Raw genomic sequence first — 17,629 nt, forward strand, 5'->3', positions numbered from 1 at the left:
TTAAATAAGAAATTTAAACCAACCAAGAGCAAGTCCTGCGCTGATATCCTCACGGAATAAGAAAAGGTGTCATCATCTTCATCTTCTACGAACTGATCGGGATCCGTACTCCACATGCGAACCTAAACATAAAAAAAAAAAAAAAAATTAGAAAGTCATTAAATGCACACTGTGCCTTTTTACCGCGGACCAAGCCCACAAGTCAGCGGTACAATTGATACGACTGACCCCACCCCTATAAAGTGTTAGAAAAAAGGGAGAGAGAGAGAGAGAGAGAGAGAGAGAGAGGGAGGAAAATATAGCAAAAATGAGAAAAGTTTATCAGAACAATTGAGAGGAAGTTGTTCACCAAGGTACACGTAAGTTGAAATTGTTAATCAAGGCGAGGCGGACAAAAGACCAAGATTATAATAAGCTAAAATACTTCCTAATTACCGGCGTAGCGGCATCAGTGAAAAGACAAATCAGTTGCTTCACCTTTATTGTTTCTTAGTCTTTCTATTGTGAAGCGATTTATTGAAATAAAATATAAGAAAAGAACATTACTGAAAAATATACTTTTACTTTATTTAAAATTTTATGAGAAAAGATTTGTTTTTTTTTTGGGGGGGGGGGGGGGTTAAAATAAGTTTTTTTTTTATTTTAAAAATAAGTTTTTTTTTTTTTTTGATTTTAAAAATAAGTTTGGTTTTTTTATTTTAAAAATAAGTTTATGCAAGTGGTTTTAAAATACTGCTGGGTGACATCTTTTGGGATTCCACAAAACATCTGTTTTTAATGTGAAAATGTTCAACTCTCCACAAAGTAGAATGCATGGGTATATGTGGTTTCACTAACGCATTTTATACATTCATATGTTGCCAGCAACAACTACATGTAAAACTATCACTTGTTAGTAAATAGTGATGCAATTATTTTACTTGTAATTTTATAAGTCAAGGGACGGAAGTTACTACATTGATATATTTTTGAATTATGTAGAGAAAAGCATAAAAAAATCCAAGAATAAATAACTTGTCTGCTGATCAAGAACACCCCCCCCCCTAAAAAAAAGAAAGAAAAAAAAAAAATCAGTATGATGTGCGTACCCATGAAGGAAAAAAAATATACACCAAAAACTCAAGTAAATTGATCAAGTAGTTTTATTTTTAAATAAAAGAAATCACAATTTTGTGACACCATCTTAGAAAACAGTCTAAAGGAACAATGAAGATAATAATTACAAATAATGTTAACTTTCGCAAGATTTTAGTAAGCCATTCTTAACATGGGAGGAGGAAGGGAACATTACAAAACCTCAAATTTGTTCCTATTTTACTGGCCTCTTCACGAGGGTAGAGTTAGACACAAGGTCGGTTTTTAATGTGGAGAAATCCAGCTCCCCAAAAAGGGGCACTCTGGATATCTGGATTACGTATTTATTATTATAGAAACAGTTCTCTATCAATTATTATATTGAACCTAATGTGTAGCAGTGAGATGAAAACTAAAATATCGAAACCAAATCATACAACTATCCACTCTCATTCTTAAGCTTCTGAACCACGCCCACACACACAAATATTCACCTGTCACACATTTTTAAAAAAAGATGGAATCACCCGTTCAAAGACAAGATTCAAGCAAAGGCAGACAGTTCAGAGTTTTAGAATTATATAGATACTAACTGTACATGTCAGGCAGAAGGTTAAGTCGCATTATATTTAAGATACATAAAGACACAGGATATTTAGTGTATTTCCTGTAAGTTGACCAGATTTTGGATTTTTGGAAGCATAAAACATGGGCATCTTCATCTATGAAATTCAAATAGGAAATAAAATCTCATGACTTAAAGGGAAGTAATTCATAAATTAAATGAAAACTTTTTTCGTTTTTAAACACTGATGTTGTTATACTAATAATTAAAAATAAATTAAATCAACTTTATATTTCTAAACAGAATACTTAAAACAATTCCATTAATAATTTCGAGCTAATTATCAAAACAGATTTTCTTTAATGAAATATGCAAATGAGATAACCTATTGATTGCTGATATATAGAAATCATGCAAGAATAAAAGTATGTATGAGTCACCTTTCAGTTATAAAATCTATTTGCAAAACTGTACAGTTTGCACATGTTAACCAAATTGCAAACAAACAGACTTTTTGATAGACTGTTTTTTTTTTTTTTTATTTGTTTACAAGTTATTGAGTGTTTAATATTCTATACTTCTTTCACCAAAGGAGAAAAAAAAAAAAAAAAAAAAAGGTGCCATTTACCTGATCTTCCGTAATCTGCATGTAGAGAATCATGTAGAACAAAATCTGATCACAGGATTTTTGTACTGTTGATCTGAAGCGCGGCGTCTCCAAAAGACCAAGTACAAATTCAAAGACACTATATACCAAATTTTCAAAGCTAAGAACTTCACCTGGAAAAAAAAAAAAAAAAAAAAAAAAAAATTTAGAGTTAGACTGACGTGTACAGAACGTTACGTCATAATAGGAAGTAAATGGTAGTGAAAGCTAGAGACTTCCTCTTTCTGGGAAATTGGTTGTCAAAGTAATAGTCCGCAGTTTTCAAGTTTTCTCTGTTCTGAGAGTTGCCATTATCACCTCACTGCTATTCCCCACTCATAGCACATCAGGCAATCATCAATACGCCCCCCCCCAACAAAGAGGTAATGCCTGGGAGGTGAAACTACTTAATGTAAGAAGTTAACAAGAACAAAAAGATGATTATTAAAAAAGACAGGAAATTCTTATTGAACTTAGACTTGGAAAAAAAAAAAAAAAAAAAAAAAAGGTTAAAAAGTAGGAGGAAAACAGTCAGCAGGAAGAGAGTTCCACAAGCCCGCAGTTCTTGAAAAGAAGCTACTGGAATAGAAAGTTGTATTACAATGAGTTATCAAAACAAGAAATTGACCACGACCACTAGATGAAGGAGTCAAATCAACGAAAGCAGGAAACCGAACGGACAATAATTGTTTTATTATATAAACCCCTTGCTTCCTTTTCATTAACTATTTCGCTGAGATTTAAGGGAGGGTGTCTCCTCTTGTGCAAGATTGCTCCACTTAACCTTGATCATGAAATTATAATCCTTAGTTTTATGAAAGTGAAATCAAGTACTATTTTTTAAAAAAAATCTTTGGTATGACTACCGAAGATTGAACCCTCATCTCCAGATTCATTAGCACACACTAACCACTATGTCTAATGGGCCAATTTGGTCCCTTGTAGTTGTTGTTAGCAATGATGCTGATGATTGGGTTTCACCTAGTACGGAAAAGTATGGTTTTTAAAAACAAATAGTAAACAAGCTGGTTGCTTTATTTTGTTTATAGTTGGCGTGTCCAGATTTTTTATTTATTGGGAATTGCTCTAGACAAGGCATGAAGCCACTTGATGTAAGGAAGTTAAAGAAAACTAATTTTACGACCACAGATGAGATGATGGAAATCGGTAAACTCCATCTTTTTCATATGGTTGTTAATGTGCACGCACACCACTGCGACATGCATAGGAAAACAGGAGGACTGAACCAAGCTGTGAAGCTGAAAGTGTAAAAATAAATAAATAAAAACTCACCATCTGAATCAACAGGATTGTCAGCATCCTCAGTATTATTTACAACTGTACGAACATAGCTTTCGAGAGTCAAGGAAAGCAAATCACATTTTAGTCAATAGATACAAAAATTGACAGCAGAAAAAAAAAAAAAAAAAAAATGTTATTTGCATCAAGATTGGGTTATGTTAAATAAACCTGTTTCTCTTTTATTCCCATTTTCTGTTTCACAGAATTCCTGCTGCTGTATACCAAGGAAAAGTATTTTCTAAAACTATGTAAAAAAAAAAAAAAAAAAAAAAAAAAAAAAAAAACTTACTTTGAAAATATATTTTAAAGAGTTTTCATAATATTGTAATGTATTTTTTGATTTGTAAAGAGAAAAAAAAAATTTTTCATGCAAATTTCAATGTAAAGACTATTTTTATGTAAATTTTAAAGTTTATTTTATAATTATCATTGATACCCGGCGTTGCCCGGGTCTACATGAAGTTCAGTTTGGACACAGCCCTTATACTATAGATACTGAGCACTTTCATCGATACCCCCAGAACAATTTAAAAATTAAAACAATGGAATCGTCAAAAAAAAAAAAAGGATGTGACAACTAGATATTTCGGCAAAAGCTATTCTCTGGGTATTGATTACTTTCTGTTGCCCGTGCGCGGTTTCCCGATTTGGTGATGGACGCAACGGCGTTCATTTTTTTTTGTTTTTTCCACATTTTTTCCCTCCGGGTTCGAGCCTGCCTACTACCACTATTTTTTTTTTTTTTTGGATCAACACACATCTCCAAACATCCAGCCAACACCAGGCACAGGTAGCCAGGCTAAAAATAAAATAATCTATATATATAAAAGCAAAAATGTATGTATGTATGTGTGTTCGCCTTTTCTGTGTGTCTACAAAAGGCTTTTTTCAGAGAAGCGGTCGGTCAGTTCACAACTTCTTAAAACTTTTTATATCACATATAAATCGTAATATCTCAGTTAACAACGGAGCTCGCCTGTCTATTTAATTTGCTTGACTTCGGGAAGATAAATATTCAACATTTGTCGCTCACCGCATGTGGGTTAGTCTTTTTCCTATAACATCTTGGGGAAAAAAAAAAAAAAAAAAAGCGTTCCCGCAGTAAATGAAATACTATTCCGCAGTCAAAAAAAAAAGTATGTGACAACCTCCCTACTAGATAGGAAAGCAAAAACCGTCCTCTCATGACGAATTCACTTCTACGCATGCGTCACCATAACCTGATTTAGTTTAAAGATTTGAAAAAGCGACAGAGTTTCAGCGACGTCGTCTTAGCTCAGTTGGTTAGAGGGCGGTCTAATTATCTAAACGTTTTAGGTTCGAATCGTGGTGTGAGATGTCTTCTTTTTTTTTTTCTCTCGATTTTTTAAATTTTGATATTGAAGCAGGGTTATTTAGCAATTTTTCACGTTCTATGTTATTTTGGTTTCTATTTTTCAGCTTTTTTAAAGAAGTTTTAACGTTCATTTTTCTGGGGTTTTTTTTCCATCACATTCGTGTTTTCTTTTGTTTTTCCAATTTTTACATTTACCATCATTCGTTTGCCTTACGTTAGTTTTTTTTTGTGTTTTTTAAAATTTTTTTATATAAATTATTTAATATTTAAAAATATTTACTTAGCTTATTATGTTTTGTTTCCCTGCCCGAGCACACACACCTCTAAACACCTGGAAGCCATTTTTCCCCCATGTTTTTTTATTTTTTTATTTTTTTTTATTTTTCAGATTTTTTAAAGAAGTTTTAACGTTGGTTTTTCTGTTTTCTTTTTCCATCACATTCGCATTTTCTTTTTCTGATTTTTACATTTAACATCGTTCGTTTGCCTTACGTTAGTTTTTTGGGGTGGTTTTTTCGATTTTTTTAAGTTTTAACATTTTAATATTTAAAAATATTTACTTCGCTTATTCTTATGTTTTGATTACAAGTTTGAGCCTGGCTACTGTGGCTAATTTGTTTTTTCTTTTTGCGCTCGTACGGGCACTCGCTATTTTGGTTGAAACATTTTTTTTTAGAGCTGGGTTGCTTAATAGCTTTACTATACCACCTCTCTCCACCCAGGCAGTGCCAGGTACTCATGTTAGTTAAAAGTAAAACTCAGACCAACTCGACGACAAAAATGGATACAATTCAACGCTGTGAGTAAAAAGATTCCAAACAGGTGGTAACACTTGTGGCAACCAACTGGACATGGTTTTTGGGAGATTTTTCACCAAAACTGTAATAGCCTGGAAAGAAAAACATCAAGAGTCAAATTACTAAGGAAGTTACGTGAAGAAGAAAAAAAAAAAAATCTTCATATCTATGTTATATTCTGAAAATCACGTAAAAGGATAAAATAGTATTTTGTTTATATACTGTACAACTCATGCTCTCTAACAATCCAAATTATGACAACAGGACCATTGCCAGCACCCTCATAGTCTTTGGTGTGGTTTTAAGTGAGGGCCACATCATGCTACCTTAGATCTTTGAAGTCGGCTTGAAAGTCAACACTAAAGCGTATCTGGATGCGCTGAAGGTGTGGTGATCCCCTGGTGCAATCAAGTAGCTGCTGGCAGACCCTGGGTGTGGCAGCAGGATTAGACACCAGCCCACAAATCCAAAGAGAGGAGGGGGGGATGCCAAAAGCAAAAAAGTGGTTAACAAAGGACAAAATGAAAAAGGGATTTAAAAAACGGACAGATAAACTGTAAAATAAGTGAAAAAAAAAAAAAAAAAACTAAAATGTTTATCTAGGTATTTTTTTTCTGCCCGTGTTTCAAAATAATTGTGTCAGATTTTGACAAAGCGCTGATTGGAGTTATCTCCCCTGCCCCTTCTTGTCCTCAAAACAGGCAGCATGATCAATCTCATTTAAATTTGATTTTCCTCTGTAAAAAATGTACTTGATCAAATTTAGTGAATTTTTTTTATGAGAACTTAATTCCATCACAGATACGTACAATATAATTTTTTTCTCAATATTTTCACTTTTTAATGTCTTGATTAAACTAAACAAGTATCGAAATTTGAGGTAAATTTTATTTTATTTAAATTTGATTGTGTCTGGTTTATTCACATTATGGATGGACACAGCAGAAAACAACTTCAAAATCTTTCAAAGGCAGGTAATTATTATTTTCAAAAAGTGAAAATTCCACTTGGAACTGACAAAATGTCTTTTTTTTTTTCAAGATTAAAAAAGCATCTTATTGCAACTTTGTAATGAGGTCACGAAACAGCTATTACTCAACAAGAGAGAAAAACAAAAACAAAAAGCCGAATTTCCAAATTTTGTAAAAATAAATTACGGTTCATCAAATTCCCTGCTCTCTCAGCAACCACTGTAACTTTTTAAACAAAATATTTTTATACCTACAGACACTAGTCTTTCATGCTTATGCAATCATCAGTGTAGGAAGTGATAATTACTGTTGGTCATGAGATTTAAACCCAGTCACACAGCCACCTTTAACTTTGTAAGTTAGCATGTTATCCCAAGGCTAACAGTTATTAACACAAGAATTGAAGGAAATTGTGCCTTTAAATGACAACCTGGCATACATACATATATACACATACACACATGTACACACACGAATACATATACACACATATACACACACACACACATACATATACCCACTGATTCAACTGAACACTAAATTATTACCTGTAACACTTCCATTTTAAGACCACTATCGGATGTTTCACCATCAGGTACCTGTAAGGCGTTCACAAAAGCTTCTGTGAACTGAGGCAACACTGGAGACAGCAAAGCTTTTACAATTCCCTAGGTTATAAAAACAAAATAAAATTAAAAACGTAAAATAAATGCATAATGGTATTTTACCATCCAAAATACTTTTGGTGTGATCCCTGGCTTGAGTGGCGCCATTTTGAATGATAACAGTGTCTTTGGGTTATTGCCAAGAACCACATTTAATATAAATTGGGATATAAAAATTTGTTTTAAAGAAGGAAGAAAATGAAAGGCACACACACAAAAAAATGGAAAAAAAAACAAAAAAAAAAAACGAATCAGTTAAAACAGTTTCAATAAATGAAAAGTTGAGAAAAACAAAAGTTGGTACTTCTGCATTCACTGACCCGCCGCTCAGACAAAATTTCTTGGGTGTGATCGTCCGCCGATTGTAACTGGAAGATTGCGAAACGTCAAACCGTTACAAGAAAACTATGATAAACAGGAAAAACACGGAAATAAAGTAAATAAAATGACAAACATTTATCTAACGCAAGTCTAAACCCTAACCTAAACTGGTGTGATTAAAATAATTCTTTCAATTTATCAAAAAGTAGTTTCATAAAACAGGCAGCATGTTCGTAAAAAATTGAGGAACAACCTTTTTTGTCAGCTGCTGAATGAGCTTGAGCCAACTTGTGGAAATCACTGGTCAGTAAGTGTAGAAGCACCTGAAAACAGTTTTATATCTATAATTTTACCAAAGTCACTAGCAGGGTGACCCGACGTTACCCGGGATTGAATGATAATCAACGAATGTTTCATACACCCCATATTTTTATTGTCATCGAAATTGCCAATTTTTCACTCAAATCGATTGATTGCCTTCTCTAGTTGCGGACTCATCGGCGTGCACCGGAAGTAAGCTGATATGCCTCTCGCAGGGACTTAGTTCACAATACATTGTAGTGAACATTGCACTGTAGAGAAATTGTTATTGTTGATTCTATAACATTATCTTTTATATATAATGGCTTGAATTAAAGTTTAAAATGCAAGTCAAGTATCATGCTTCAATTGTGCTCTAAACAGAAGTGTTCATTTTGAATGCATCCTTGTCATATCACGATTTTATATGTCTGGTCTTACTGGCTGTGTGGTGATAACAACTTGAATGCGCTCCTGTCATATCAAAGATCCTATTATTGATTTCATATGTCGAGCCTTTTGGCTTGTGTGGTAATAAAACTTCTTGAATATACTCGTCATGTTAAGCTGTGTAAGGTGTTAACTAGTAAAAATTGTCTGCGCTTTCTTTCAAATTATTTCAATTATTGATACTTATCAAAGATATTACAATGCAAAACTTATCTAAGAACACTGCCAGGCACATAAAGCACTTGTATGAAGTCTCATAAAAATCTGCCCAGCCGTTTTTGAGTCCATAGGGAAAGAACTCTCACACACAAAGTTCCTTTTATATGATAATAAAGATTTTCCATTAGTAAATGTTAATTTATACGAATTTGTGTCTCATAAACAAAATGGATTAGTTGCAGTTCAAAATGTTAATAGTTTGAATATATGCTTGTGAGTATTTGGCAGCAGGACACTATGTATGTGTGTTGGTTTACCTAATCTAGTTTTTTTTTTTTTTTTTTAAATTTATTTTACTTCAGTAAGTTTTAAGATATCAAGGGAGTTAATCCCTCCTGGAGCTAACACTTGATTCTGTCACGATTTAAATTTATATCTGAGGGCTCTTTTAAGAATAGATGCTGTTCCCTTTATGACTGCTATTTGTATTTCATTATCTTTTTTTCAGAATCTTTTTTTTTTTTTATAGAAGTTACTAAATTTGCATCACCTTATTAATTTGACATTGACTTGTTACTTTTGAGGGGTTGAAACGATTTTCATTGGTTGAAAATACTTTTGAGTTAACATGTTTCTGTGAAAACTAACTTGCCTTTAGTAGTGAAGAGAAAAGCAAATGCAAAGGAAGTGGAGAAAGAAAGAGGGTAGCAATTAGAGTCATTTGGTTTTTAGTGTTCATTCAAATCATTTCACAATTCAGCCACTACATACCTACATTTTCATCTTAAAATAAAACCGATCAAATTAAATCTGATAAAACAAAATGTTTCAAAAATGTTACATGAAGAGATTTTGTCAATCTCTTATAATTTAAAAAGAATTTTTTTAATGTAATAAACACGTTGTGTAATTTGTCACATTTTGAAATATCAGAATTTGTAACTCTAAGAAATGGAGATTACTGCATTAATAGTAAATAATAAATTCCCTACAAATAAAGCAGAGACCATGACCAAAAATTGAAACTCGATATAATGAATCTGAGACCATCTGGATTTCTCTTCATAAGAATACTAGCGGGGCTACCCGGCGTTGCTCGGGGCCGTATAAACAATGAGAAAATTGAATTTGGTTTTGTAATATATTTGTTATTCTTATTCTTTGATGGTGAGGTCATTGTGAAAAATTATTGAAAAATAATTAGCAAGGAAGGAGGCACTTACCTTATGTGTATCCATCATGGTTGCTATCATGGCAACGCAAGTATTGAAAATATTAACTGCACGCGTCCTGGTACGAATACTGTAAATCTAGTTAAACAAAAACACTTAGTTAATAAAGGCTCACAACATGATACAGCAAGATTGAACGAAAAATAACAAAAACAAAATTTCCACTTCAAGAAATAAATTTACAAAAGTGAGTTAATGTGAGAAGGAAATAGCGAACAGGAAGTTGATAGAAACAATACGTAATAGAAAGAGAAAATCTGCAGAAAGAAAAAGAAAATGTATTTTAAATGTGATATAAACAATGACATTTTCGTTTATACTACAAAAATTTAATTGACAACAGGAAAAGTCATTTTCATTTTCATACAAAACAACATGTCTGTCGACAATCATATTTACATTCACTAGTACTTGTGGCCTTCGGGACAAGATCACAGTGTAGTATCTGTTCTTCAGATGCTGCACTTCAATTTCTTGTTCTCTGTAAGTGGAGGAGAAATCCTTCACGACTGAGACAATTTTAATTTTTGTTCCTTTTCTCCACGTTAAAAAACGACCCTGGTGTCTAACTCTGTCCCGTGGGGAGGCATTGTAAATAGGGACAATCATATTTACATTCTCTGACTCGCTTATATTTGGCCAACCAAGTGCGATTAAATGTTATTTTCTCCATTGCAGATTAATCTACGCTGTGTCCGATTTCCGGTATTGTGGATACAAAAGTTACGTCTCTTTATTACAAAACTGCCCAAATGTTATGTGAAAAACATCAAATAGTATTCACAATAATACTACGTAATTTCAGAACAATGTACTTCTATTTTACTTTCAAGATTTAAAAAAACAGCTTAATGGTATTTTTTTAATACTTAAAAAATAATTCATTAGTATTTATTTTAATTTTATTTTTAATATGACAATTTTTACGGGACATAAAGAATATAATTTTCAAGGATTTTTCAAGGTAATAGAAACTAATGGATCCTGTGGAAATTCCACAAGGGACTCATTCATATGTAATATTGTGATGTTGGCATTCTGTAGATGTTCAGCATAAATGGAAACACTGATATTATTGTAGCCCTTTTGTTAAAACTGCAAAAGATTTCTCTAAGCTCGCAGGGACACACGGCGTAGCCCGGTCATAAAGTATGCTTAAATATGATATTTTAATTCTTGCAGATTTCGTATATATTATTATTGAGTTAATGTTCTATCGATTTTTTTTATATTATAAAGTTGCTATTTCAAAAATAAAAAAAATACATCCATATGACTTCGGTGAATCAGCTGGAGTCGAAACCGAAACTTAATTCTTGGTAAAATTATTTATTACAAGAAATGGAAGTTCATAACAATTAAATGACAGTCACTCAGATGTAAGCGTGAAACACAAAATAAATAATACACATGCTATCCTATTGATATACAGATAAGGTATAATCACGTTGACACACCGGTTTTCACTGGATCACCGAAGTTAAGCAACATCGAACCTGGTCAGTACTGAATGGGTGACCATTTGGGACTTCCAGGTGCTGTATGTGCTCTCCACTTATCTCGGCATTGTTTCCAGTCGTCCTGGACTTCTCCCTGCCACTGGACTCAAAGAGTGCCGATTCAGGAGAGATGTGGTTGATGATTGCGCAACCCTTGGCTCACAATTACATTGTTAGTTGCTTTTAGAATTCAAAGCTGAATCTGTTTAGATATAAAAAGTTGCATTATTAAATATTTGATGAAAAAGCCTGTTTGCAACGAAAAGCTGAAGGACGGTAGTTTGACCGAAAGCTTGGACAAGTTATGGTCTTTAGTTTAAAGCAGCTGTCCCTAGATTCACCTGAAGAAGGTCAGCGGTCGCATTGACCAGAAAGTTGTGAAAATGACACTCAAGATGAGAACACCGAAGTTAAGCAACATTGAACCTGGTCAGTACTAAATGGATGACCATTTGGGACTTATCTCGGCATTGTTTCCAGTCGTCCTGGATTTCTCCTTGCCACTGGACTCAAACAGTGCTAATTCAGGAGAGCTGGTAATTGCACAACCCTTGCCTCACAATTACATGTGCAGCTGCCCCTAAAGGGGGTATCCTTTGTCTTCAAGACTGAATGGAGGCATTAAAGGTAAAAGGCAAAAGTCAAGGAGTTTTCAAGCTTGTAAAAACCTGGCTTCCCTTATAAAGGCAGGAGGCTAATATCACATACAGCTCTAGAGAAAATTACTACGTAATCCTGCATCAAGAAAAATATGGAATCATTAAAACCGACCATGTTTTTCATTTCTACTTTATCATATCATCCGCAAAGGACCCTGGCCACATTTTCTAGACATTCAATCTTTCTACGTTGTTCAGTGTTTTACCAATCTCTCCACTGCTAGCAAAGGAAGCTGAGTAAAATTACAGTTTAGTGGCCTGAACATAACGCAATTAAAAAAAAAAAAAAAAAAAAAAAAAAATTGTGTACAGGCGATAAATATTGTTTTATCTTGTTATTAAATCTTAGTAAATGAGAAACCATTTCAAGTTAAAATCAATTTAATATTCCACTGGTAATCTTAAGAACAACACACTTGAAATGTTGATGTGAATTTTATATTATTTGGATTTATTGTGGAGTTATTTACGCATTATTATTTTTCTTTTTCTTTAATGGTTTAACGTCAACTCTGTTGGCCAGAGTCACTCTAGTTTACAGTAACTATGAAAATGAGAGCGCTGGTTTTGTTCCTATTTACAATGCCTCCCCATGGGACAGGGTCGTTTTTTAATGTGGAGAAAAGGAACAAAAGTAAAAATTGTCTTAACTTTTTACTTAATAATAAAACTAATTTACTTTCAAAATCAAATTTCTCGTATAGTTTTTTGTAATTTTTAATGAGGATACTTATTTTTGCATATTACGTTAGTATACGAAAGAGATTTTACTTGAAACGTAATTTTCACTTGTTTCCTGTACTATATCGGCTCTTAAAAAAAAAAAAAATCTGAAATTGTATATGATACTTACATCGGCGTTTATGAAGATTTTATACATTTCTGGCAAAATAACTGGAGCAACTTTCATCATTTGGACGTCAGATACATCTTGTGTGAATTCTTTTAAAAGAAATATCAAAATAAGAGATTCATGTAGTTTGCTTAAAGCATTGTTTAGTGTGTATATAAAGGAAATTTAAGAAGCTTATAGAAGACAATAAAATGCAGAGGTGTAATGGATAGACACAGAAGCAAATTAAGATATGTTGGAATTTATTAATACAGTGTGTGTACGTGCGCGTGCATGTATATATATTAATTACTAGCATTAGCATCTGTATAGTAATATCTCGGGGAAATATTCCATCATCAAATGTATTTGACTTTCAAATGTACATATGGTAATTTACTAATTTTACAATAGGTAAGTCAAACATGTATGCCGAAGAGTATTTCCCGAATATAAGAATACAGAAGATCCTTCACATGATGTTAATGACAGTAAGAAATATATATATATATATATATATATATATACACACACACACCTTTAAGTATATAAGTGGTAAAAAAAACAGGATAAAAAGTGCTCAATATATTAGTAGAGCAGAAGGTTTATTTTATGTTAAAATATTTTACAACCTAAGTTAATATTTTGAGATTATATATTATACAATCAGATTGAAAAGAAAGTTCTTGCAGAATTTTAAATTTTGATTTCAAATGATGTATTTTCAAATAAGTCTTTATTATAATACCTTTACTTTATACATCATTTTTCAATTCAAGCTAGGCCGAAAAGCTGCTGAAGCAGCTTGCGATATCAACCAAGTGTTTGGCCTACGAACCACTACTAAATGCACAGAACAATGGGGGTTTAAAATATTTCATGGCGACAACAGGTCTTGAAGATGAGTGTAGTGATCAATTAAGAGTCTTAGTTGAAGCCAATCAAGGCACAATTGTTTGAGAACTTGCTTCTGAATCAAACAATGTATATTGGCGATTTCCAAACATTTGAGAGATTGAAAAGACAAAAAACTTGATAAATGGGTGCCTCACGGATTGAATGACAAGCAAAAGAAACACTGTTATGAAGTGTCATTTTTTTCATTTACGCAACAAGAATGACCTGTTTTTTGACAGACTTGTGACCTGCAATGAAAAGTGGGTTCTTTATGACAACTGGCAACGCTCAGTTCAGTGATTAAATGCCGATGAAGCTCCACAACACTTCCTGAAGCCAGACAGAGTTGCACCAACAGAAGGTCATGCTGACTGTTTGGTGGTCTGCAACCGGTCTCATTCATTAGTTTTTTTAATGCAGGTGAAACCATTATGGAAAACAAGTTCTGTCAACAAATGGATAAAATGCATCAAAAACTTCAACAATACCCAGCATTAAGTCAACAGAAAAGGCCCAATTCTCCTTCACAACAATGCCCAACCATGTTGCTAAACCAACCTTGCAAAAGTTAAACGAATTGGGCTACAAAACTACCTCAGACGCCATATTCTATAGACCTCTCTCTTACCAACTAACTTTTTCAAGCATCTCGACAACTTTCTGCATGAGAGAGGTTTCAAAATCCTAAGTGATATCAAAAATGCCTTCAGAACTCAAGTTTTTTTTATGTTACTGGCACAAATACACTTGTTGATAAAAGTGTCTATTCTGATGGGGCTTATTTCAACCAATAAATTTTTTTGTTTGAGCCGAGATATGTTCATCTGAATTTAAAAGTTAAAAACACCAACTTTCTTGTCAACCTGATTATATATATAATTTTGTTCAGTCTCAAAAGACAATGTATACCCCCCCCCCCGTAAGGGTAACTGCGCATGTAATTGTGAGGCAAGGGTTGCACAATCCCAACCACATTTCTCTCAAATCACCACCGTTTGAGTCCAGGACGATTGGAAACAATACAGAGATAAGCAGAGAACACATACAGCACCTCGAATTCCCAAGTGTTATCCATTTTGGTATAGACCAGGCTCAACATTGCTTCACTTCAGAAATCTAATGGGAACCGGTGCATCTGCTCTTGTTTCTTCAAAACGGTGACATGAGACAGTTTCTTTATGCTTACTCATAAAATTTTATTTTCCTGGTTAAAAATAAAACTACTTGATCAATTTACATGATATTTGGAATATGATATTTTCATTTTATGACAGACACGTACATCATACACATTTTTTCTTTATTTTTGTTATTTTCTTAATATAGGGGTAATTCTGGACAAGCAACCAAAACTTTATTTCCATCCAATCGTTACTTACCAGTAAGAACTCGCATGGCTCCATGTAACGCATTTGGATCTCCACATGTTAATGCTTCCATGAGTAAACCGAACAATTCCGGCCATATTTCTGGCCAGTCCCAATGAGCAATTGCCGATACAGCATATGCAACACTTGTTCGGACTTTGCTGATGGATTCCTTCAGACCAGCTGGAAGGATCTCTCGGATGGCACATTTTGCCTAAATAAGATTTAAAAAAAAAAAAAAAATTAACATGAATGAAGGCGTAAGCATAGCAACACATCGAGAATGCTATTTCGAAAATATAGATAAAACATCGCAAGTTTAACAATTCATCAAGGCACTGAAAATTTTCCACTAATATTGTCAACGGAAAATTACACGCAAAAAAAAAAAAACAAAAAACAAAACAGTGTTAATTTCTTTTCAGACGTATTTCTTTTTTCTATATATGACACTAGAAAGATAAAAAAAAAAGTTAAAAAAATAAGAAAAACGACAAACAGAGAAAAGTTGAAAAAGTACAAAAATTTAAGCATTAAAAAAAAAAAAGTTCTTATTCAGAATTCCACTTATATTAAAAAACGAAAATCAGTCATGACAGAACAAAAATATATTCCAAAGACACATTAATTAAACAAGTAGTTTTATTTTTAACTGAGTAACAGAGGCACGACTGTCGCATGTCACCATTTTGAAAATCTCAGGAAACAAGGGAAATAACTCCACAATTCAAACTTTTCAAATTTTTGCTGTAATATCTGACTTCCCATTAAGCATTTAAAAATGATTTTCTAAAATAAAAAGCTACTTTATCAATTTACATGATTGTTGGAATATGATATTTTTGTTTCATCATAGGTATGTACATCATACAGATTTTTTTCTTTGTTCTTTTAATACAGGGGAAATTCTTGACAAGAATCAAAAAAATAAAAATAAATAAAATAAAAACAAATATTTACAATCTGCACAGTGAAAAAATAGTTTACAAAATAGATTTCATTAAGCAAGTACAAAAATGCAATAGGCATGTTTTCGAAGATAATTTAGCGAGAATTGAGTTTTGAAAAAAAAAAAATAAAATAAAAAAAACCCCGAAGAGTTCTAATTGTAACAAAAGGGAGGTAAATATTTTCTGTAAACTGAAAATCTTTGTCCAATTTAGCCAACCTTAACTTTCGCTAATTGTCTTCAAAAAGTGTTTTTATTAATAATCAATTTTTTTTTTACCTTATCGTTATATGTAACTTTTGGATATTTTCATTACTGCGACATGACAACCCTAATCATACAATCATCAACTTGGCATGGGCGTTTTTTAGGTGAGTAATTTTTGCACTTGTTACAATTTTCTTTACACTTTGTTGTAGAGAGCTGGGGGAAAAAAGCCTTTGTGACAGATTCATTGTATTATTTTTTTTTATCCCAAACTGTGTTGGACATCAATATCAATGGTCAATAGGTCACTTAATATATGAAGTAGATCTTGGCGGGTATCACAAACGGAAGTTGGAAGTCATTCATGAAACCTTTAACTTCAGCATCAGGAAAAAAAAGAAAAAAAAAAAGAGAAACGAGATCTTCGTCATTGTAACGAAATTCAAAATATTCAATTTCAAATGAAACCAAAGGTATTCGGTTTTCGGTATAAAAAAAAGCAAAACTCGACTCTAATCACAGGCCGAAAGCCAGTTTGTTCGATGTCGACTTCGTCATATCAGACTGTAGCTTTCATTTCGCTCCTCCTAATAAACAGGGAGAGGCTTTTTAAAAACAAACAAACCGATTTATTCAAAACTGTCCCGCACAAAATTGTAACTGCTGAATACCTATCGCCGTCACGTCAATCAAAAACGCGCACCTGTTTTTTTTTAGAACACTTTACTATTTTCCAACTGCGCGTCGTCAACGCTTCGGGGTTTTTTCACATACCCCGAAAAACACCCGGGAAACGCCGGATACCCCTAACAGAAATGGAATCATGTTGTCTTTTATAGAGCGACAATATTATTGTTCCACCCTGTATTTATACAGATAATTTTGAAAAACAAATAGATATGAACATTTATAATTGTTAGTTTGTTTTTATGCATACACTAGCAGTTCAGCCTGGCTTTACTCGGGCCCTATGCACTGTTCATAACTTTATATATATATATATATATATATATATCAAAAAGTTTGACCCATGTCCAGATAACAAACATCTAAAATTTTAAGTGTTTAGATCCAAAATTGGTGGAGGAGTTTGGTAGAGTCTTTAAAGGTCAACTCTTTCAACTTTGATCTCTTGGCAGCCAAATTTTTGCACAAAAACTGATTAAAAAGCTCGCTGCATTCCTGAATATCCTTTATGTAAAATTTCAAATGTTTAGACCCAAATTTTGCTAAATAGTTTGCTAGAGACCGCAAAGGTCAAATCTTTGGAACTTTGACCCCTTGGTAGCCAAATTTTCGGTCAAAAAACGATTAAAAGTTTGTCCTATGTCTGAATACACTTTATGTAAAATTTCAAATGTTTAGAACAAAGATTAGCTGAGAGGTCAAATTTTTTAAAAC

General features: G+C 33.0%; 1 protein-coding gene across 1 annotated transcript in view; it reads right to left on the minus strand.

Moving 5' to 3' along the window:
• LOC145249727 (importin-9-like) overlaps nucleotides 1-17,629 on the minus strand; it is a 66,992-nt gene that overhangs the window by 38,765 nt on the left and 10,598 nt on the right. The window contains exons 3-10 of the mRNA XM_080111629.1: nucleotides 15,085-15,286; nucleotides 12,830-12,918; nucleotides 9,810-9,896; nucleotides 7,240-7,359; nucleotides 5,712-5,812; nucleotides 3,579-3,637; nucleotides 2,268-2,419; nucleotides 24-122 (exon numbers count right to left, since the gene is read on the minus strand). Coding sequence (XP_079967755.1) covers nucleotides 24-122; nucleotides 2,268-2,419; nucleotides 3,579-3,637; nucleotides 5,712-5,812; nucleotides 7,240-7,359; nucleotides 9,810-9,896; nucleotides 12,830-12,918; nucleotides 15,085-15,286 — 909 coding nt within the window. The remainder of the gene's footprint in view (nucleotides 1-23; nucleotides 123-2,267; nucleotides 2,420-3,578; nucleotides 3,638-5,711; nucleotides 5,813-7,239; nucleotides 7,360-9,809; nucleotides 9,897-12,829; nucleotides 12,919-15,084; nucleotides 15,287-17,629) is intronic.

The sequence above is a fragment of the Euprymna scolopes genome, chromosome 28 (genome assembly GCF_053919585.1).
Source record: "Euprymna scolopes isolate OS-2025 chromosome 28, ASM5391958v1, whole genome shotgun sequence".
In the NCBI taxonomy this organism is placed as follows: Eukaryota; Metazoa; Mollusca; class Cephalopoda; order Sepiida; family Sepiolidae; genus Euprymna; species Euprymna scolopes.